The following is a 23,013-nucleotide window of genomic DNA, read 5'->3' on the forward strand; positions in this document are numbered from 1 at the left end:
GCTGGTGGGTAGGCAGGCAGGCCCTGATTGCTCTTTAATTATTAAGTTACAAGGAGATATATAGCAGTGGGAAAACTCAGTTCTAGGAGGAAATAGCACCTTAGTGGCATTTGGAGAAGATATTTTTTATTTCTCAGCTGGTGGGTCTTACTCCCCCCCCCGCCCCGCTTGCTGTTCTTAAGGAGGTCGAACCAAACATAGCAGGTGAATTCCTTGCACTTAGGGATCTCAAAGTTTACTGGTGATAGAGGGAGATTATTGAAGGGAGAACTGCTCTTTCTCAGAGTAGGCATAGGTGAGCCACACTTAGGCTGAACCAGTGATGTGTGCGGTCGTCTTCTATTTCCTGTAGTAGGAGGAAGCAAGCCCACTCCCTGACCTCTGACAGTGTGTTAACCAATCAGAAGAATTTAGTTCTTCTCCCAGGGTAGCGATGAGGGGGGTGAGCTGGGGTATGGTGATGAGGTTATTATCAGTCTGATGTTGATATTTACAAATGTGAAAAGTACAGGCTGTCCCAGGTTGGGGCCATCAAGGACTTAGGGGTGAGTTCTTTAGGGTTATTGAGCAAGAGGGATGAGAAATGAAATGTCCCATCAGCTATTAACCTTGATGTCTGTCCTGGAAGAGAAGCTAAATCACTCTTAAACAATGATGTTCCAGCCCAGTAATGATGACTGTGACTCCTAGCGTGTTGGCAGCATCAGGGGAGGGACTGATGGATAGTATGTGGTGTGGGACAACAGAGTGGAATCTCTTTTGCAGATTCCACTTTAAAAACGTATTTAGATCTTGAGGCTGCCTTAGATGCAGTTGTACCTAGAGGCAGAACAATGAAAAATAAAGTACCTCTTGAGTTTCCTGCTAATAACCCTGTGCTTTTCAGATATTAAACATGCACACGAATCACCTGGGGAGCTTATCAAAGTGCAGATTCTGAGTCAGCAGTTCTGGGGTGGGGCCTGAGGGTCCGCATTTTTGACAAGCTGTGGGGTGACGTTTTTAAGCTGCTGGTCCAAGGACTGGATTTTGAGTATAATTGTTAGATAGCAATATTTATTTTTGCTCTTGCCCTGGGTCTTGACTGCGGAACTGAAATCTAAGGCTCGCTATTATCATTAATTCTTCTTCTTGTTTAGTCTTCCTTTACAGTTGACTATGAAAATGCTATTCACAGTGAAGAAGATAATACTTTATTATTCCCGGTGGTATGTATAATATGTGTATTATGGGAAGAACAGTGATTAATAATAGATATTAATAGGATCCAAATTAAATCCACCAACCAACCTACTGGAAATTCTTTCTGATCAGAAACCAAATGCTAGGCTACACGTTGCTATTTGCAGACATCTCCATGCAGTACCATATTCACATGTGTGTTGTACCAAACAGATGTCTGAGAAACAGATTTTTGTGACAGATTTTGACACAGGAAACGCGTCAGGCTCCATAAAACTTAATGGAAAGATGTATTGCTTTTATACATAAAACAGTCCTGTTTTATTTTTTTTTACAGTCCATTTTTAAAGAACGGATTGCAGTGCTTTCAGTGGAATCAAATGGGTCTTATACTTGAGAGCCTTGGCAGTCTCCCTAGCCAGAGAATTCACTCTGAGAATGTCACCTGGTGATGGTCCTTGATGGGTTATTGATAATGTTGTGTTTGGGGTTGGAGTTGGTCAGCTCAGTTTTCTACTTTAGATCATGGAAAAAGGATATATTTCTTTACTACACTAAATATTTATCTGCTGAATCATTTCTGGAAGTGAGGGAATTACCGTGGTATTTTGAAATGGAAGCACATCTTTTCAGATGTACATTCGCACCGTGATCTCTGAGTGGGTTTCAAATGGTAATACACCAGGGGCAGAGAGCTTGCCAAAGGAGAACATCTGCTTCTAAGACATAGGCTTCTAGAGCATTCCTCTCTGAGAGCTTTTCTTTTGCTCGTTTTCTCAATTTGTTAAATCTAGATTATATTCTATTAAGGACACAGGGAAGAAACCCTTAAAATTCAATTACTATCTTACAACAGAGAAGTCTTCAATGAAAGCTTTTAAATTTGGATGAAGATCTAAGAACTCCTAGTTATTCAGCTATAGCTTGTGATGCATTTTACTGAAAGTGGTTTTCTTTTTCAAACTCCCCCTGGAGATCGTGCTCGCTTGTGGAGTCATGGCTGGGTATGTTAAGCTTCTGCATCCTTGAGCAGCCTGAGTAGGTGGTGGGACTGTGCTGGTATAATGGGCAGGCCTGCAGAGTGAGGCGATTTAGTGTCTGCAGTGTGGTCTTGCTGCCCTTGCAGTCTCTTTCGTGAGTACAGATCACTTCTGACCCTGCAGTCTGTCATATGGCCAGGCTGATCTACACCCACATACCTGTGTCTACCAGCCTTGCTGCTTTTATCTGGCATGCTCTTTTCCCTTTACCCTGCTTGTCTGAACTCCTTTTAAGAGGCCCAGAGTTGAATACACTCTCCCCCTGGGCTCCTGTGTTGCTGAAGCACCTTGAATGTACTTCATTTGTACAGTTACACTGCATTGTAGCTGTGTGTTTTTATATCTGATTACCCACTTAGATTATAAATGCCTGGAGGGCAGGGACGTAGCTGGTTTTCATCTCATTATCCCCATTGCCTAGTGTAGTGGCAGATCATAACAGAGCCTCAAAAAATATTTACTGAGTGAATAAACTTTATTTTAAAGTCACTGGAACTTCATATATGCAGATCACAATTTCTATGCATATGAAATTATTCCGAAAAACAGGGAGAACTGACTTTTGTGCAAGTAAGCTAGACTTTTAGAAAAGCCGCGAGCTCCATCATAAGTAAGATATGCCAGAAAGTGAAAAGATTAATGGGCGCTGCTTTTACAGTCTGATCTTTGTGGATTATTTGTAGCTTTTCTTTCTCTCTTAGTATTTGATTCCTTAAGAAATACTTCATTAAGCAGGAAATAATTAAGCAGGAAATAAAATTTTCATAAGTTAATACATGATCCTTCGCTCATCATTCTAAAATTTAACTGAAATATTAAAAATGGTTTCTTTTTAAATATTTGGGTTTTCTTATTTCTATTAAGCTTTAAATGATAGGTATCACCAGGAGAGGAATAATGATTGATGCTCATGCTAAGTGTATAAATTGAATCTTACAAGTCTTGGGTATAGCAATATATCTGTTGAATAACCATTTCAGTAAATTTATTTACATGGATAGACAGGTACAATAATATGTTCAACAGTACCTTTAAATGTCTTCTCAAGATTATTATAGTGATGGTATAGGTACAGCTGGAAGCCAAAAGAATTATGCTTAAAAAAAAATCAGTGTGTACACTTCAGTGTTGATAAGTAAGGGATTATTAATAGTTTTTGACTTTTTTTTCTTTTAATAGATCTTTAATGGAGTAAATTGATTCACAATACTGTGTTAGTTTCTGTTGTACACCAAAGTGAATCAGCCATATGTATACATATGTCCCCATATACCCTCCCTCTTGAGCCTCCCTCCTATCCTCCCTATCCCACTCCTCTAGGTCATCGCAAAGCACCAAGCTGATCTCCCTGTGCTATACAGCTGCTTCCCACTGGCTATCTATTTTACATTCGGTAGTATATATATGTCAATGCTACTCTCACTTCTCCCCAGCTTCCCCCTCCCACCCCGTGTCCTCAAGTCTATTCTCTATGTCTACATCTTTATTCCTGCCCTGCAACTAGGTTCATCAGTACCATTTTTTTCTTTTAAGATTCCATATATATGCATTATCATATGGTATTTGTTTTTCTCTTTCTGACTTAGTTCACTCTGTATGACAGGCTCTAGGTCCATCCGCCTCACTACAAATAACTCAATTTCATTTCTTTTTATGGCTGAGTAATATTACATTGTAATATGTGCCACATCTTCTTTATCCAGTCATCTGTTGATGGACACTTAGGTTGCTTTCCATGTCCTGGCTATTGTAAATAGTGCTGCAATGAACATTGTGGTACATGTCTCTTTTTGAATTATGGTTTTCTCAGGGTCTATGCCCAGTAGTGGGATTGCTGGGTCATATGGTAGTTCTATTTTTAGTTTTTTAAGAAACCTTCATACTGTTTTCCATAGTTGCTGTATCAATTTACATTACCACCAACAGTGCAGGAGAGTTCCTTTTTCACCACACCCTTTCCAGCATTTATTGTTTCTAGATTTTTTGATAATGACTGTTCTGACCTGCATGAGGTGATACCTCACTGTAGTTTTGATTTGCATTTCTCTAATAATTTGTGATGTTGAGCATCTTTTCATGTGCCTCTTGGTCATCTGTATGTCTTCCTTGGTGAAATGTCTGTTTAGGTCTTCCGCCCATTTTTTAATTGGATTGTTTGGTTTTTTGATATTGAGCTCCATGAGCTATTTGTATATTTTGGAGATTAATCCTTTGTCTGTTGTTTCATTTGCAAATATTTTTTCCCATTCTGAGGGTTGTCTTTTTGTCTTGTTTATGGTTTCCTTTGCTGTGCAAAAGCTTTTAAGTTTAATTAAGTCTCATTTGTTTATTTTTATTTCTGTTACTCTAGGAGGTGGGTCACAAAAGATCTTGCTGTGGTTTATGTCAAAGAGTGTTTTTCCTATGTTTTCCTCTAAGAGTTTTATAGTGTCTGGTCTTACATTTAGGTCTTTAATCCATTTGGAGTTTATATTTGTGTAAGGTGTTAGGTAGTGTCCTAATTTCATTCTTTTACATGTAGCTGTCCAGTTTTCCCAGCACCACTTACTGAAGAGGCTGTCTTTTCTCCATTGTGTGTTCTTGCCTCTTTTGTCATAAATTAGGTGACCATATGTGCGTGGGTTTATCTCTGGGCTTTCTATCCTGTACCATTGATCTATATATCTGTTTTTGTGCCAGTACCACACTGTCTTGATTACTGTAGCTTTGTGGCATAGTTTGAAGTTGGGGAGCCTGATTCTTCCAACTCTGTTTTTCTTTTTCAAGATTGCTTTGGCTATTAGGGATCTTTTGTGTTTCCATACGAATTGTAGGGTTAGGTACAATTTTCCTAGACTGAACCAGGAAGAATTAAGAAATATAAACAGACCTATCACAAGTAATGAAATTGAAACCGTAATTAAAAATCTTCCAACAGACAAAAGTCCAGGACCAGAAGCCTTCACAGGCGAATTCTATCAAAAATTTAGAGAAGAGCTAACACCAATACTTCTCAAACTCTTCCAGAAAATTGCAGAGGGAGAAACACTCCCAAATTCATTCTACGAAGCCACCGTCACCCTGGTACCAAAACCAGAAAAAGATATCACAAAAAAAGAAAATTGTAGACCAATATCACTGATGAACATAGATGCAAAAATCCTGAACAAAATACTAGCAAACAGAATCCAACAACACATTAAAAGGATCATACACCATGACCAAGTGGGATTTATCCCAGGGATGCAAGGATTCTTCAATATACGCAAATCAATCAATGTGATACACCACATTAACAAATTGAAGGAATAAAAACCATATGATCATCTCAATAGATGCAGAAAAAGCTTTTGACAAAATTCAACACCCATTTATGATAAAAGCTCTCCAGAAAATGGGCATAGAGGGAACCTACCTCAACATAATAAAGGCCTTATATGACAAACCCACAGCAAGCATCATACTCAGTGGTGAAAAACTGAAAGCATTTCCACTAAGATCAGGAACAAGACAAGGATGTCCACTTTCGCCATTCTTATTCTGCATAGTTTTGGAAGTCTTAGCCACGGCAGTCAGAAAAAAAAAAGAAATAAGAGGAATACAAATAGGAAAAGAAGTAAAACTGTCACTGTTTGCAGATGACATGATACTATATATAGAAAATCCTAAAGATGCAACCAGAAAACTACGAGAACTAATCAGTGAGTTTGGTAAGGTTGCAGGATACAGAATTAATGCATCTAAATCTGGCATTCCTAGACACCAACAATGAAAAATCAGAAAAAAAAGGAAACACTCCCATTTACCATTAAAACAAAAAGAATAAAATGCCTAGGAATAAACCTGTCTAAGGAGGCAAAAGACTTGTACTCAGAAAACTATAAAACACTGATGAAAGAAATCAAAGATGACATAAACAGGTGGAGAAATATACCATGTTCTTAGATTGAAAGAGTTAATATTTTGAAAATGACTATACTACCCAAAGCAATTGACTTTTAAACAGAGTCCTCAGTGAATAGAAATAGACAAGCCAAAATCCAGGATGATTTCTTATCTAGACATATTTCAAATCTAGTTATGTTAAGTCGTATTTAGAAAATGTGATATAAATGGCAGCTCAATTAAAAGACTGCTATACAGTCTATAAACATTTCAGGTCTTTGCTTACATTTTATGTACATATAATATTAAGGGTATTCTCTACCTTTGAGCATTTAAGACTTGTAGAAATTAAGTCTGTTGTCGGTATAAATCAGTGGATTTTTTTAAATATCTTTTTTGAACATCTTTATTTGCTTTACAGTTGTGTGTTAGTTTCTGCTGTATAACAAAGTGAATCAGCTGTATGTATATATATATCCCCATATCCCCTCCCTCTTGTGTGTCCCTCCCACCCTTCCTATCCCACCCCTCTAGGGGGACACAAAGCACCAAGCTGATCTCCCTGTGCTATGCAGCTGCTTCGCACTAGCTGTTTTACATTTTATAGTGTATATATGTCAATGCTACTCTCTCACTTCGTCCCAGCTTACAATTCCCCGTCCCTGTGTCCTCAAGTCCATTCTCTATGTCTACGTCTTTATTCCTGTCCTGTTCCTAGGTTCTTCAGAACCTTTTTTTTTTTTTTTTTTTTTTTAAAGATTCCATATATATGTGTTAGCATACGGTATTTTTCTCTTTCTGACTTACTTCACTCTGTATGACAGTCTCTAGGTCCATCCACCTCACTGCAAATAATCAATTTCGTTTCTTTTTATGGCTGAGTAATATTCCATTGTAATATGTGCCACATCTTCTTTATCCAGTCATCTGTTGATGGACACTTAGATTGCTTCCATGTCTTGGTTATTGTAAATAGTGATGCGATGAACATTGTGGTATATGACTTTTTTGAATTATGGTTTTCTCAGGGTATATGCCCGGTATTGGGATTGCTGGGTCATATGGTAGTTCTATTTGTAGTTTTTTAAGGAACCTCCATACTATTCTACATAGTGGCTGTATCAGTTTACATTCCCATCAACAGTGCAAGAGGGTTCCCTTTTCTCCACACCCTCTCCAGCATTTATTGTTTGTAGATTTTTTGATGATGGCCACTCTGACTGGTATGCGGTGATATCTCATTGTAGTTTTGATTTGCATTTCTCAGTGGATTAACCTAATGGTATTTTCACAGTTCAGTTCATTGTATGCTTATCTAAATAAGTATGTTTTGGAAGTTAAATTCCTTCTGACGCAAATCTGAGTTAGACTACTTTCCAGCTAGTATAGTCCAGATTTCTCCTAAAAACCTCTTTTGGTTAGTTTGTTTTAGTATCAGAGAAAATACAGAAGATGTAAATTTTATAATTTCCAGTGTAAAAATGCTTTAAGTAGGAAGAGTAGTTTTAAATAGTGTTTGATCCTTTATCCATAAGTTATTTACTTATTCATATTGACAGAGAGAAGAGGGCCCTAGCCTTTCAGCTGCTACTGTTGATGACAATAATGATAATAATAGTAAGCTAGTAGCACTAATAATACTAGTAATAATGATACAAATTTATCAGATGCTTGCTGTGTGTCAATTTCCCAAGCCAATTATTTACTGCTGTGTATCAAACCACATAAAACTTAGAGGCTTAATTTACCAACAACTATTATTTGCTATGATTTTGTGGGTTGGCTTCTATTTTATGTTGTATTGGCTGGGGTGTTGGGCCTCCCTCGCATGCCTAGCGCTTGTTGCTCCCTTGCAGCTGGGGACCCACTAGGGCCTTTCTGCATGACTGCTTGGGCTTCCTCACAGCATGACCACTAAATTCCAAGATCATTTTCCAAGGTGCAAAGGCAGAGAGCACAGATCTCTTAGGGCCTAGCCTCAGAATTTACGCGGTATAATTTCTACCACATTCTACTGGTCAAAGCAACACACAGCCTAGCCCAGGTACAGGCGGAGGGGGAATAGACTCCACTGCATGATGGGAAGAGTGGCAAAGAATTTTTGGCCATCTCTAATCCTCCACGAATTCTTTAAGTACTGTTGTAATTCATGTTTTGGAGATGAGGGAACTATGGCTTAGAGGGTAATTTAGTACCTAAAGTCATTCAGTTACTAAGTGGTTTAAGCTCAAGTTTAGATTAATTTGACTCTAGAGCTGGAGTTTTAACTTGAAATATTTGGCCTTGAGTGTGTGGGCAGATTAGATATGTTTGTCTTTCTACTCCAAAGCCAGTGTCTAAGGGTGGTTTTATTGATGTGCAGCTTATATCATTTGCAATCAGACTAAAATAGTAAAGGGATTTGATTCATGTTATTGATCAGCCATCATGTGGTAAACATTACAGTCTCCCTAAATTAAGATATTTCTAAACTCTCAGTTGAGATGAAAGTTAACATTCTTAGATGTGATAATGTCCTATGCTTACTATTAGCACATTTCCTTACCAAGGACAAATAAATAAAATCAACTTTTTAAACCATAGATTTCCCACTGAGCATACTTTGCTTTAGTAGTCTACGTTTTTCATATGTTCTAGTGTTTACTTTTCATTAACACGAAAAATAGAGTTTTTAAGTTGCCTTTTATTACTTTTTTGTTATTTCTGCTGCTTTGTGGTTTTGATTTGAAAGAGCGTTATTCAGGGATTCTCCTTTGTTGAAAAGGAAAGAAAAAGTCAGAGATGCCTATATGGTAATAAACAAAATAAAAATTAAGGCTTCCAAATATACTAATGAATTTTTATACTTACTGTAATTTCAATTTTCAATGTTAGATTTTTCTATCCTGACTTAAGGATTTCTGCAGTCTCAGATTGAGGTATATTGAGGAAAGTCTGTACACTGAAAATATTTTATAGCACCTTTTACTTCATATTGATTTTTAGGTTGTGAAATGGATTCATAATTTTTCCCTAAAGCATATGGGCTTTTTAGTGCCTGAGCTGTCTAGTCACCTCCTACCAGCCAGAAATAAAAGTGATGACAGCTTCATGGAATGTTATGGGACCTCAAATTATGTACCCACAGTCTCCTCATTTTATAGAGGACAAAACTTTGGATAAGAGAAGCTTTCGGCTCTTTTCTTATCATGGAGTAATAAGACAGGCAGAGCTGTGTCTAGACCCCTGTGTTCCTGGTGCCATGCTTTCCTCCACCATATCCCAGTACTTCCTTCATGAGGCTTGATATGGGAAATGGAGAAACCAATTGTCTACAAGGTCCTGCTGCCACCACTCGGCTACAGAATAAGCTACATCCAGTTTAACTTTAGCCAGTTTAAGCAAATCTTAGACCTTTTTTCAAATTTAAAAAATATACCTGTTGTTCCTACATTCAGAAAGTTTAAGAAGTTTCTAGTGGTCCAGGGAAATTGTACTGCTAACAACTATTACAGCCATGTTTTCTTATAATTATTTTACCTTTTTTTTTATTTTGAAAGAAAAATAAAATCCCAATTTTGAAAGAAAAGTAAGTCTTTACTGCTTAAAAAAACCTAGCGTTTCTTTCTGAGGCTGCAGACATCTAAATTAGCCCACTTGTCTTGAACCCATTATCATATGTCATATCTGTATCTGGTATGCTGAAGGGAAAATGTGGGTTACTCTGGTCATGTGTCACTATACATTTCTTTTATGCTGTTGTATGACAAAGAATACATGTGATGTGCTAATTTATCTATAATAACTATCAGGGACTCTCTTGTTCCTAAAAATAATTCAATTTAATTGTGTTTTTTTTTTTTAGGAGATTATTGTAACGGTAGGAGATAATGTCACCAACTAGCTTTAAGGATAATGAGGTGTAAGCAGAATGAGATGGTTCCTCATTCAGTTTATCAGTTACTGGACTCTTTGACCTTTGTATTCCCTGCTTTATATCCTAAAAAAGTGAAACTATACTCTGTGCCATCGGTGAATGTTCTATGGTGGAAGGGCTAATGCTTTGTAGAAAATTGGGACTCAGTGGTCAAGTAAAAGGTTTGGGGTGACTGCACCAGAAATGCCTTCTGGACTCGAAAGCCAAGCTTGGGAACCTGGGTGCCACTGGGGCCTGTCAGAGGATGGGCTGTTGCAGTGGGTGTGGAAATCTAGTCACTCTCTCTCCTTCAGGCACATTGCAGGTTTGCCTGAGAAGGTCAGTATGATGGCTTGTCAATACTATTTTTGAAAATAGGAATATTTAAAGAAAAAAATAGAAAAACCATTTATAAACTATCCAGAGATTACTACTGTTTATGTCTTTTTGTGTATATCCTGTATTTGGTTTCTATTTGTCTGTAGTGTGATATTTAGCTTTTTAATAGAACTAAGACAGTACTGGGCATACTATTTATTGTCTTGCCTTTTTCACTTCACACTTTTATTGAGCACATTTGTGTGTGTGCATGCACACACACACACACACACTCTATGTTATAATGTGGCATCCATGTCCATTATACCAAAAATAAATGAGAATTGCTTGGCCAAATTATGTTTATTTTTATATTTGCCTCAACCGTTTGAATAAAGTAATTTTAACCCCAGGGAAGAGGTGGAATAAATGTCATGATTTTAGTTTTCTTGTCAGTAATGCAGAACATGAGCACCAGAGAGCTGAGCTATCTCTTTGCTCTGTGGTTCATTGGTTTTTCACTTGTTCCATTCCTGGGGAGCAGGGTTGAAGTGGGACAAAGGTATCAATGAGGAAAATTTCCAGAGTCAAAAGGAGGAAGTAACTGTCAGGGAACAGGTAATGTGATGGAAACTATGTTTATGCTTCCTCAGAAAGTATGACAAATGTGTTCAGTTTACTGAGATTCTGGAAACTTCACATGGGGCATACAGCATTAATTTCCTTTCATTGCTGTTGTTATATTTTGCAGTTAACAAAGAAAAAATAGATAGGGAGAGAAAAGATACTACAACTCACAGAGCAAAGATTTTTGTTTTTTCTTATTTAGAGTCAAACACTAGATTTTTACTTCTCTCTTAAAGCAGCTTTTGGTAAAATTCCTTTTCATCAAAGTTTGGAAAGTTGATGCCTCACTATGTAGTGTTTCTGTAAACTGGTTTTATGTACTGCTCCTATCGATCTGTTTATTAGCACTGTTCGGGTCAGGAAATTCTTATGTGTTTATTCTTTAAATATTTTCATGGTCATTGACATTAACATTTATTGGGTATCTATTATGTGTAAGAAGCTGTTACATGTATAATAAGACTTTTTCTTCCCCAACAAAGACTTCTGCTCTGATTGAGGTGAAGTGCGATATGTTTATACAATAGCTGTGGTACTCTTCAGAAAAAACTTCCTGCCACTGCAGGTAATGTGAAGTGGTGGCATTTAATAGCCTGATAGATGACATCCAGGAAGGGGGATGGAAAAGATACCATGGCCGTGCCTTGACATAAAACTGGTGCAGGTGAAAGTTCAACAGGCTGAGACATTGGAACTTTGAATCAGTAAGGAGGAAGATGTGGCTTAACCTGAGGTTAAGAGCAGGAGAGGTCAGGAAGAGGCCATTCAAATGCTCGAGGAGAGAACAGAGAAGTGGTGTGAGAAATGGTGCAAGGTAGCTTGGTCCCATGGACAGGAGAAATCCTCGAAGAAAATACTGTAGGAAAAATTTGAACTATATTCTAATGAGTAGAAGTAAAAGCTATCTCTGAAGTGTAAATGTGACAAAAAATAAAAATAGTGGACTAGGGAATGTAGCAAGTAAAAATAATTAAGAATTTTCATTAGAAGCAATAAGTACTGACTTAATTGACATAATTCAGATTGCTACTTCACTGTAATTTTTCTTATGGCGATCTACTGGGAATTGCAAAGAGCAAAAATGAATCTAGATTAAAAAAAATTGTTTCAGGGTCAAGTTTGTCTATTTGATGAAGAGACTCTTCTTTTATCAAAGTACCCCGGGTCATAAAAGTATAGTTTAAACTTCCAGTGTTTCTTTTTCTTTTGAAAAAGAACCTATCAAAGAAACTCAAAGAAAACCAAGTTCTACTATGATTACTTCTGGCTGCTTCTATTTGAATCATTGCAATGGCAACTTTCCACATGGTTCACAGAATTTTTATTGTATTGATATTTTATCTTAAACAGGAATGCAGGAATAGTTTTTTCTTTTCTCTCTCAAGTAATAGACTGGTCTACATTTTTAAGGTTTATTTTATAAGAGGATACTTGTTACAGATTAGGTTTAAAAATCAAAAGAAGTCCAACACTGAAGACAAAAGTGTTTTCTTTATTGAAGCAGATATTGTTAAACTTTTAAACCAGATGAAAGTACGAGTGATCATATCATACTGTCGTAGTTTCTCATAATAAATTTTCCATATAAAATTATTTGTTGTAGGGAGGGTGGGAGGGAGGGAGACGCAAGAGGGAAGAGATATGGGAACATATGTATATGTATAACTGATTCACTTTGTTATAAAGCAGAAACTAACACACCATTGTAAAGCAATTATACTCCAATAAAGATGTAAAAAAAAATTGTTGAAATCATCAAAGGGATAATCCTACTCTGCATTGCTGCAAAGTTTAAATAGCTAACATTTAAAAAGATTATTTGGGAAGTTTTATTGAATGTACTGAGATAAGGCTTATTGTAGTCCTTTTTTTCATCCAAACTGCTGTCATAATCGTAGGAAATTTCAAAATCCACTTGAAGGACCCCATTCACCCTTGGAGTTTTTTAATTCCTCACCTAATTCATCTTCACTGTACTGTTCCTACCCGTTGCAGGGCCATATTCTGGTCAGAACTGCATCCATCACCCCCAAAATTGTAGACTCCTCTGTCTCTCTCACTGATTACCACCTTTGTTCTGCTTCTATCTCAGTTTTATTCCCACTATGTTGTTCTATACCTTTGGCAATCCCTAAGCCCCTTAAATTCATTAAGAGTAGGATTGTGTCATCTTCACCTTTGTATCATCAGTGCCTACCTAGACATAGTCTAGTAGACACTCAGTCAAGGTATGCAGAATAAATGAATGGATTAACCAAATATTCGCCCATTGTTTGCTGTGGAATTTTAAGAGGGCACCATGACAATTGATGATAATAAGGTGAGAATGATGGCCTTAAGATGGCCATCAGTTTAAGTAACAATAGTATTATATGGGGAAACGAAGAAAGACTACTAGGATATTTATACTTTTAAACAGAGGTGGCAGGTAGAGTTAATAATAACTCTTATTTATTGAGAGTTTTAAAAATTAGTTGTGTTAGGCTCTTACCTTCATATCTTATTTACTCCTCACATCAACTTAGTGAGACAGGCATTTCTATTTAAAACTTTTAGAGATGAGGAAACTGATTCAGAGAGAGAGGTTTAGTAACTTGTTCAAGACTACCAGCAGAGTAAGGATATGAACCCAATATGTACTATCAAATGTCAGGGCCAATCTCTTTAATACACAACAGTTGAAGAATTAGGCAGAATATCTTTTGAATATCTTCTGGGAACTTGTCAAAGGATATTACATTTGAATGTGATAGGAATATTTCATGTTTTAGTTGTGTTTAGGTAAGTCATTTGTAAATTGTCCATTCAAAACTGTTTATTTTAGAAAGCAAATTTATTTACCCTGAGTGCATCGTTCTTATTTTGTAAGATGGCCTGCTGCTCTTAATAGACCGTTGTGGGCAACACGTTTGAGAGTATACTGCAGAGATCAAAGGATGCCCAGGGTTCATCTTTCCCAGACCCAATTTTGCACTTGGTCTCCCTAGCCTTGTTAGTGGTGGATGATTTGTCCTTTAAGAAAGGAAAAAGACCTTCCTTGGTTACCTATTTTAGTGCAGCTTTTGGACTGACGTAGTTTCCTAAATTCTTTTAAAGTGAGCAGTTCAATGGAGTAACATGGAGCAGCTTAAAAAATTGTCCTGCTGCCTGTGTCTCAGGTTAGAATGTTTCTGTTCACACTTTACTTCTCTTATGACTTGGGGTAGACTCTGAGTCTTCATTGGGATTTGGACTTTTAAGATCTGCTTCTTATTCCTTGTAAATTGGTGCAGACACTATGGAAAATAGTTTGGAGGTTCCTTAAAAAACTAAAAATAGAGTTGCCATATGATCCAGCAATCCCACTCCTGGGCATATATCTGGAGAAAACCATAATTCGAAAAGATACATGTACCCCAGTGTTCATTGCAACACTGTTGACAATAGCCAAGACATGGAAGCAACCTAAATGTCCATCAACAGATGAAGGGATAAAGAAGATGTGGTACATATACACAATGGAATATTACTCAGCCATTGAAAAGAATGAAACAATGCTATTTGCTATTTGCAGTAGAAATTATCATACTAAGTGAAGTAAGTCAGAGAAAGACAAATACCATATGATATCACGTATATGTGGAATCTAAAATATGGCACAGGGCTTCCCTGGTGGCGCAGTTGTTGAGAGTCCGCCTGCCGATGCAGGGGACACGGGTTTGTGCCCCGGTCTGGGAGGATCCCACATGCCGCGGAGCGGCTGAGCCCGTGAGCCATGCCGCTGAGCCTGTGCATCCGGAGCCTGTGCTCCGCAACGGGAGAGGCCACAGCAGTGAGAGGCTCGCGTTCTGCCAAAAAAAAAAAAAAAAAAAAAAGTAGATATGGCACAAATGAACTTATTTACGAAACAGAAACAGACTGACAGACGTAGAAAACAAACTTACGGTTACCAAAGGGGAAAGGGGGTTGGGGAGGGATAAACTAGAGTTTGGGATTAGCATATACAAGCTACTATATATAAAATAGATGAACAACAAGGTCCTACTGTATATATAGCACAGGGAACTAGATTCAATATCCTGTCATAAACCATAATGGAAAAGAGTATGAAAAAGGATGTGTATATATATGTATAACTGAATCAGTTTGCTGTACACCAGAAACTAACACAATATTGTAAATCAGCTATACTTCAGTTGAAAAAAAAATCTGCCTCGTATTCCCCTTAGATGTATGGAAAACTTTAAAGCACTTAGACAAGAGAATGGAGAAGATCCAGTTTTATTTGAGACTCCCAGGAGTCATCTTAATAATAGTCTCTATTCCCAAGAGGGGGAAATGAAAGGCAAGGCTTGCATCAGCCTAGTATCCTCACTTTCTTAGGAATCAAAATGTTCCCAAGGTCAAAAACAGTGTGAAGTAACGCCCTAAACCCATCTTGGAAGGCACTACATCAGAAATAGAGTGAATGGTAATTGCTCTTTAACTGGACGTGAGTCTCATTTTCAGTGCCACTGTTTATATTCTTCGTGTCCTGCCTTTCTCTTTATGTTGAATTTGTTCCACCTTGTAAAGATTAAGAAGCACATGTTCTAGCTTTTAAATGTAAAAATTGAATTATTAATAGTTTTTGGATAAAAAATGGGCTCCCATTGCTTCTACCAGAAGCAGTACATTCTCAGAAACTTTGGAACTCACTGATATGAAGTGTCATTTAAAGTTTTTCACTAATTCAGCACTTAAAGCTTTTTATTTCCTCCTTGATATATGACACAGCTGTTTCTTGAAGTGAGAAAAGTCAAGGACTCCATACGATCTAATTAGATTATTCTCTTTGTGTGTCTCCTACATTTAGTGAAGGCTACTAATCAAGTCTTGATGTATTTTTTATTTATTTTTCAAATTCCTCATCTCAAGATGGCTATCGTTGGTGCATTGCCCCCACTATATTGTATGATAATAATGTAGTCATGTCTTTTTCTCCCCTACTATGTGATAAATTTATCAAGGGTAGGATTGTGTCATCCTACGTCAAATCTTGTGTACCTTCAGCCTCCTGATGATGCTGGCTATAGCCACTTAAGCTACTAAGACTTATTCGTAAAGAGTGATGCTCCATCATTCTGACCTCACATTCTGTGCAGTAATGTAACTTGAATTTTGGAGAAATTGATTCATACCGTTTTAAAGAAGGACAGTTTTAGGTGATCAAATTCAGGATAAAAGAGGCACCTTGCTTCTTAGGTGATATTCTTGACATTGCTGATGCATTCATTACACTTTTTTTTTTTTAAATGCAGATAGTTTTCCTTCTCATCTTCTCCCTCTCCTTTGTCTTTGCTCCTCTCTGCCTCCCCCTTCTCAAGGCTCCTCTATATATTAACATCTTTACTGGTTTACCCAGTATTGACATCTAGAAGTTACTTTTTGCTTACCTGGTGTATCAGAATACTTTTACTCCAAAATTATTTCTTATAAACAAAATCTCACACAAAACAAATTTTTAAAATGGCTTAGCTTTTCATGGTTACTGGGAGATAATGTGGTAGTAATTAGTCAAAATAAAGTATACCTTTATTGAAAGTATTGGAAAATTTCTTGTAAATTTAAGTTATGTTTAAGGTTATTGAGTCTTTGTAGATAAATTTTATTTCCTTAGTTGTTCTGGGGTAGGGCATTTAGTAATAGACACATATCTTAATATAGGATGCTTCAAATCCTTTATTAAGCAGTCCAGTCATCATTTTTGGTCTTATGATGAGCGGCAATCAGGTGGGCTTAGGGAAAATTGGCAAAGTATGGAAAAATATCAAGATAGGAAAAAAAAATTTCATCTACAAAGAAGATGTGGAGTTGTTGCCTTTCTTCCCTCTATGTCTAGATGATTAGAGATGACTGTATCCTTGGATTTTATTTTCAAAATTGGAGGTTATTTATTTTTAAAATGGGTATCTAAGAGTGCAGAGTGGGGTGGGGAACTAAAGCTTGATGTAAAGCAAAATATAGTAAACAAAAAACTCCCACACAGTCGTATAAAAAACAAACCTATTTGCTATGACAGTAAATTTAAATGACATCAGAGAAATAGAATTAGCTATAAGTTCTTTTCATTTCTTGTTGTGGATTGCAACCTCTGTAAATCGATATTTCAGGTAAAGTGTTTCCAAAATAATCATTTACATATGTATGGTGTGTGTTTTTAAAAATTAGATATAAAATAAATATAAATATGCGTCTGGTATATGTGAAAAATAAAGTAACACAAAACTGTTGCATTCACATGTTTTTAACAACTTGAATTTGTGTTTCTTTAAAGACTAAAGGCAAAATAAATCTTTTCATTGCCTTAGTTTATGCAAAAAGTTGAATAAAAATATGGTGATCTGTTTGTAGGAACAAGAAAATTGGACTATACACACAGTTTATAATTTAACAGTGATTGGTTATATAGTGATTATTAGAGCTTCTAGACTGTAAATTATAAAGATAAAATGTTACTATTTCTGTTTTAAAGTTTAGTGCCTACATAGCCAATGGATCAAAAATCCAAGATGGGTAATCACTGGTATTGTGCTTCAGGCTTTAGATCTAACAAATAAAAATGAAAAACATTTGGATATGATTAAAGAACAGAGAAACAAGGGGATGGAGAGCAACCAATTCAGAAAATAAGGAACAGTTGGTTTTCCCTAATTACAGCCATCTTGTTTTCTTTTTTCTTCTGTATGTATCAATTGGAAGTTTGGTAGAAAATTAACTTGTTTGCCTAATTATAGAAATAAATTCGTTGCAGATTTTCAAAAGTGACTTTATGTTTTTCCTTAAACTCAGATTTCAAAAGTCAGTTGCAGTTTGTATTGGCTGCAATTCTTTCCTTGGATATAGTTCATCAGTTTACTTTTCATTTCCTAAGACTGGATTTCTTAAATCTACCATCACCTAAATGAGGATGTGTTGACATAAATGAGAAGATCAAAGATTCAGCTAATTAAAGAAGTTTTACCTTGGAATTACGCTGAGTTGTGCAGAAGTGTGGCTGAATCTAAGAAGATGATGAAACATTTTGCATAACCTAACCATAATGAGATTGTTTGTTGTTGCCAGTCAAGCACTAAAATAAGGCCTAAGTTCTGACCCTTCTTTCCCATAAATCTTCTCATGGATAATAAAGGTTATGGAAATTGGGACTTTTTGGTTTTCCAGTAGAGATGAATTTTTTGAGATGTCAGTTACTTTATACTTTATTGCTTTCTGTTCATTCCTGTTTTTCCCACTTTTTATCACAAGTACCTTATTTATTACGTATTCATATAATATAGGAAGTTACATGTTTCCTTTCAGTGACTTTACGGAGAGGTGCATGTTTTATGATCTTTTTGGTACCTAACATGTTTTTTTGCTTGTTATTTGAGAGTCATTAAACCCAGATACATGAGTAAAAAAAAAAAGGCAAATAAACACAACTTTCAGTGTCAAAGTCCTGCTGAAACATTGTATGGTGTTATATGCATTGCAGATTTGATGGCTTTCTTTAGTTTTCCTCTGTATTTACTTTGAGTGCTAATTCAAGTGCCTCCTCCCCAGCCCCAGCCCTGACCCCTCAACACACACACAAAGCAGTTAAGACTTCAAAATGGAACCATAGTAGGTATGTGCCTGCTGTGTTCTGGTGATTCTGAATAAGCAGGAATATAAAGAGACAAGGTCACCTCAAAACTGAAAAGTTCTGTAGTATTTTATCTTCCAGTTGCTTCCTTACTATCTAGCACTAAGAGTTTTGGGCTGATTAACATAATTAATGTTGTAAACTTATGAAAAGCTAAGAAGGAATGTAGATGATACTGTTAAAGTATTAGTCATGGTTTGAAGCCTGTTCTAAATCATGTCAGAATTCCCAGAACTTAACATGGAAATTAGAATAGAGACAACACCTACATTTCCTTCCCTTCCAAACCATTGTTTTCATACTGCCATAACTTTTTCTTTCTAAAACCGAGATCTGATCATTTCCTTAATCTTTTTAGTCCATTTTGGCTTCCCATTCCTTATTGCAGTGGCTTTTTATGGACTACATTAGAATTACCCAGGGAGCTTCTAAAATATGCACATATCTGAGACTTATCAGAAACTCTGATTTTTAGATAGAAGTGACAAGTGTATTTGACAAAAACTTTGTTCATTGGTTCAGATGCCTCTTTTTGTCATGTCCCAACCAAACTTTCTCATCTTGTCTCAAGCCGTTTCCTCCACTCTCTTTCTGCTCTTCTCTAGCCATGCTAAATCTAGATATTATCCAAATAGTTCTATTCCTAACCTCTCCTCCTTCCCCTCCTCTCCACTCTAAGTCTTTCATCTGTTGAACAACTGCTTATCTTGCTAGATTCGCCTTAAATGACACATCTTTCCTTATTCCCCGTGTAGAAATAAGCACTCTGTTTTTTTTGTTTAACATTTATATTTGATTATGAGTTTTTTAGGTGTCCGTCTCCCCCATTAAACCTCATGTAATTCATCTTGTTCACGTTTATATTAAATGAGTACATGGACGACTAATAGAATCCCTGTTAGGAATTTAAATGTACAGTTTTTATGAACATTGTTTTTAAGGGCTTTATTGAGTTGACCTAGGTTGATAATTTCATTTTTCATAGTATATTCCCATTAAATCTTACATGCCTTATATTTACTTTTTCCTTCATTTTTCCCTGTTTGTATCTACAGACGAAATCTTACAAAACTCTCCCTTATCTTCAGTCACATGTTGGCAGAAATCAAAGCTATCTTTCCCAATGGGCAATTCCAGGGAGATAACTTTCGTATCACGAAAGCAGATGCTGCTGAATTCTGGAGAAAGTTTTTTGGAGACAAGTAAGTACAAATTTGGATCCATGTTTGAAGAATGGCTTAGACCTGCCTCCAGTTCCATATGGTGTAGATTTTACCTGAGTATTTTGAGAATATACTGCAGTGTTTTTGATAAGTGTTTTGATTGCTATTTTTTCTATTTAGCCACCAGAAGTATATCTCAGTAACTGAATAATTTCGTTGTTACCAAGTAAATATTATATGACATTTATTTATTTGGTGAGCATTCATTGAGTTAAATAGTTAGCTCTAAGAAGCAGATGTATGTAAGAGTATACATGAGAAGCCCATAACTTTTTATAACTTAGTGTACACATAAAACACATATAGAAAATAAAAGGCAGAAAGGGAAAGACACTTTAAAAATTGGCCTAAATAAATTGTTCTGACAATCCAGAGGGGGGACACTTACTTGAGGACTGCAGGCATCGGAGACTGCTTTCTATACTAGGAGGTAGAGTATAAGCTTGACGAAGATCTGAAATTGAAGTGGGAAAAAGCCTCAGTACTGGCATTCAGGTTTTCTCTGTGTCATTGCACAGAAAGTATGCACGTGTAAACAAGAGACAGAAAGGAGGGTAATGTTATCACAGAGTTGCATTATCTCACAAAAATAGCTAAAGATGTTTTCCTTAGGTATTTCCTATCCAGACACAAACCCAGGTGAGCTTGGCAAATAATAGGAACTAAATATCTGAAGTCTGCATAACTTAAATAAAACGTGCAAAACTTTTATCAGGAATCTCTTAGTAAGATGCTTAAGAACTGAGCATCAGGCGGCAGATGGTTTCTTCAGTTCCTTTTAAGGGTCCCCTTTGATGAGAGAGCACCCTCAGAATGTCCTTGAATGTAGGCAGAACTGTAGCTAAGAATTAAGGAGGAGTGATTGCTTACACACAGATTATTGTTTTCATCCTGTAGTTAAATTCTATATTTATACATTAGCTGATGAAATACGATGTAAAATGTTGGCACACACTTTCAGTGATCTGGAGTCCTTTGACACTGGTGAATTAACTGTAATGTTGGGTTTCCCGTTTTTTTTTTTTTTCTCTATGACGTGCTGTGTTTATCTATAGCTACCACATGACTAGGACATACACAGAGCAATGCACATTTGATTAGATGCATATATATATATATATTTTTTGCGGTACGCGGCCTCTCACTGTTGTGGCCTCTCCCGTTGCGGAGCACAGACTCCGGACGTGCAGGCTCAGCAGCCATGGCTCACGGACCCAACCGCTACGTGGCATGTGGGATCTTCCTGGACTGGGGCACGAACCCATGTCCCCTGCATCGGCAGGTGGACTCTCAACCACTGCGCCACCAGGGAAGCCCAGATGCATAATTATTTTACTTCAAAAATGTTAAAGCCTTTTTCCCACTTCTTAAATAAAATGTATTCTTAATTATTTTTAGGCACTACAGGAGGAAATACTGTTATTGCTTTTAACACAAGACATTCTGTGTTCCAGAAATCTAGCTCTTTGTAATGCTCCTATATCTATTCACAAATGAGGACTTAAAAAAAGAAAAGGTTCATCCTCATCTGAATTAGACTAACAGCCAGGAGTGTACGGATTAAATATTTGTGAATAGTAGAAAGCAGAAAGGGACCGCAGAGTTCCGGGAGTAACAGCTGAGGATGTCTTGAAGCTACAGCTCATATATTAACACTCTGAGCCTAATGCAAAGAGTTGGTAACCTTCAAAATAAACTATCTTAAAAGTTTAAGAAAATCTATCAGAGAAGTTGCTTGCGGTATTTCTTTTTGAAAACTCAAAATTCTGGTGAGTTAAAAATTGCTTGCTTGTCAAAAGGTCAGTAAAAAATGGACCTTTTGACAAAAGATTGCTCACATGTTTTTCAAGAGGGGAGTTTGTTTTGCTGGCACCTCAAACCACAGAGAATTATGCATTTGAGACATCGTTACTTCCCTTTATTTATAACCATAGACATTAAGGGGCTGAAATTTCTGTCCAACTGCTACGTGAGTGAAATCACTACTAAATCAAATGGGGGATTCTTGAAATTCTGATTAAACGCTCTCCCTACCTCCTAAACCCTTGTACCCTTGTCTGCTGTCTTTGCTTACTTGAGAAGGCTTCTTAATTGGTCTTTAAGATTTTTATTTTGGGGATGAGAGCCAAAGGTAAAGCTCCCTCTGGAACTCAGACATATTTCTGTAGTCATCAAAAGTAATGCTTCTTTTATTAGATCACTGGAGAAACCATCTTTATATTCTCTGTGGGTTTTCACCTTATAGTTCCATAGTATTTTATTGAATGAATGGACGAATGATGTAGCCTTTTAAAAGGTTGAATTCTTTTCTCTTCCTTATACTCATACTAGTTTGCATTTTTGCATAACTGAGTTCTCATACAGAAGTATTCCTGTTATTTATCTACATATTGAGGGCATATGAGAATGCTTTCATGTGACCTAACCGGTGACTTTAAACTTGAATGCATTATTGTTTCCAAAAACAGAACCATTGAGCGGTTAGTTCTAAAAACAGCCAAACAGATTATGATTTTTATAAAGCAGGTTTTAACATAAGGAGTAGTATTGTGATATTTTTCCCAAAAAGAACTGTCAGTAAGAAAAAAATATTAGTATTGAGTTAAAATTGGGAAATAGTTATCGTTCAAAGGACTTTATAAAACTCCTAAAGGCAATCTTAGGATTCAGACCTAAAGAACAGGCAGCAGACAAAAATCTTTAGGTGTCATGTGACTAATGCTTCCTTTCTGTGCTTCTCAACCTTTCTGAAGTCATGGCAGGGCCAGCCTCTGCTCAAGGCCCAAGCCCAGTTGCGAAGGAGGTTCTGCCTGTCTGGAGCCTTAGGGGATCAATAACATATCATGTGCCAGGGTAAACTGGTTGGGAAGTTCTGTAGTTGTTAGATTTGGGGAAGTCCTGTAGTTGGTAGATTTTTATGAGACGTTATTGAATGTTTTAATAGTTGAGTTCTGCTTTTGCTTTCTTAGTCTGTTGACCAGGAGATGGTAGAAATATGTGGAAAAGAGGAGTGGCATTTTTGAGTGAATGTGTCTACGTAAATTCTGCCGAATGAGACCAATACCAAACTCTGGGTTAGAGGGTGAAGTTTATAATCCAGAAACTTCAAGCATGAGGCTCAAAGAATGTATTATTAACTGTTCAAAAAAGACCCATTCATGTGATTAGACTCGGTGACAGTCATTTTTCTAATCAGCAAGTCAGGTAGCAGTTTCTAGG

At 36.7% G+C, this 23,013-nt stretch overlaps 1 protein-coding gene across 1 annotated transcript in view; it reads left to right on the top strand.

The window, feature by feature from the left end:
* The window catches only part of CBLB (Cbl proto-oncogene B), a 217,033-nt gene that overhangs the window by 72,526 nt on the left and 121,494 nt on the right, over positions 1-23,013 (top strand). Inside the window, exon 3 of the mRNA XM_082654577.1 lies at positions 19,627-19,773. Coding sequence (XP_082510703.1) covers positions 19,627-19,773 — 147 coding nt within the window. The remainder of the gene's footprint in view (positions 1-19,626; positions 19,774-23,013) is intronic.

Source organism: Grampus griseus (genome assembly GCF_964374135.1).
Source record: "Grampus griseus genome assembly, chromosome: 5".
NCBI classification, from domain to species: domain Eukaryota; kingdom Metazoa; phylum Chordata; class Mammalia; order Artiodactyla; family Delphinidae; genus Grampus; species Grampus griseus.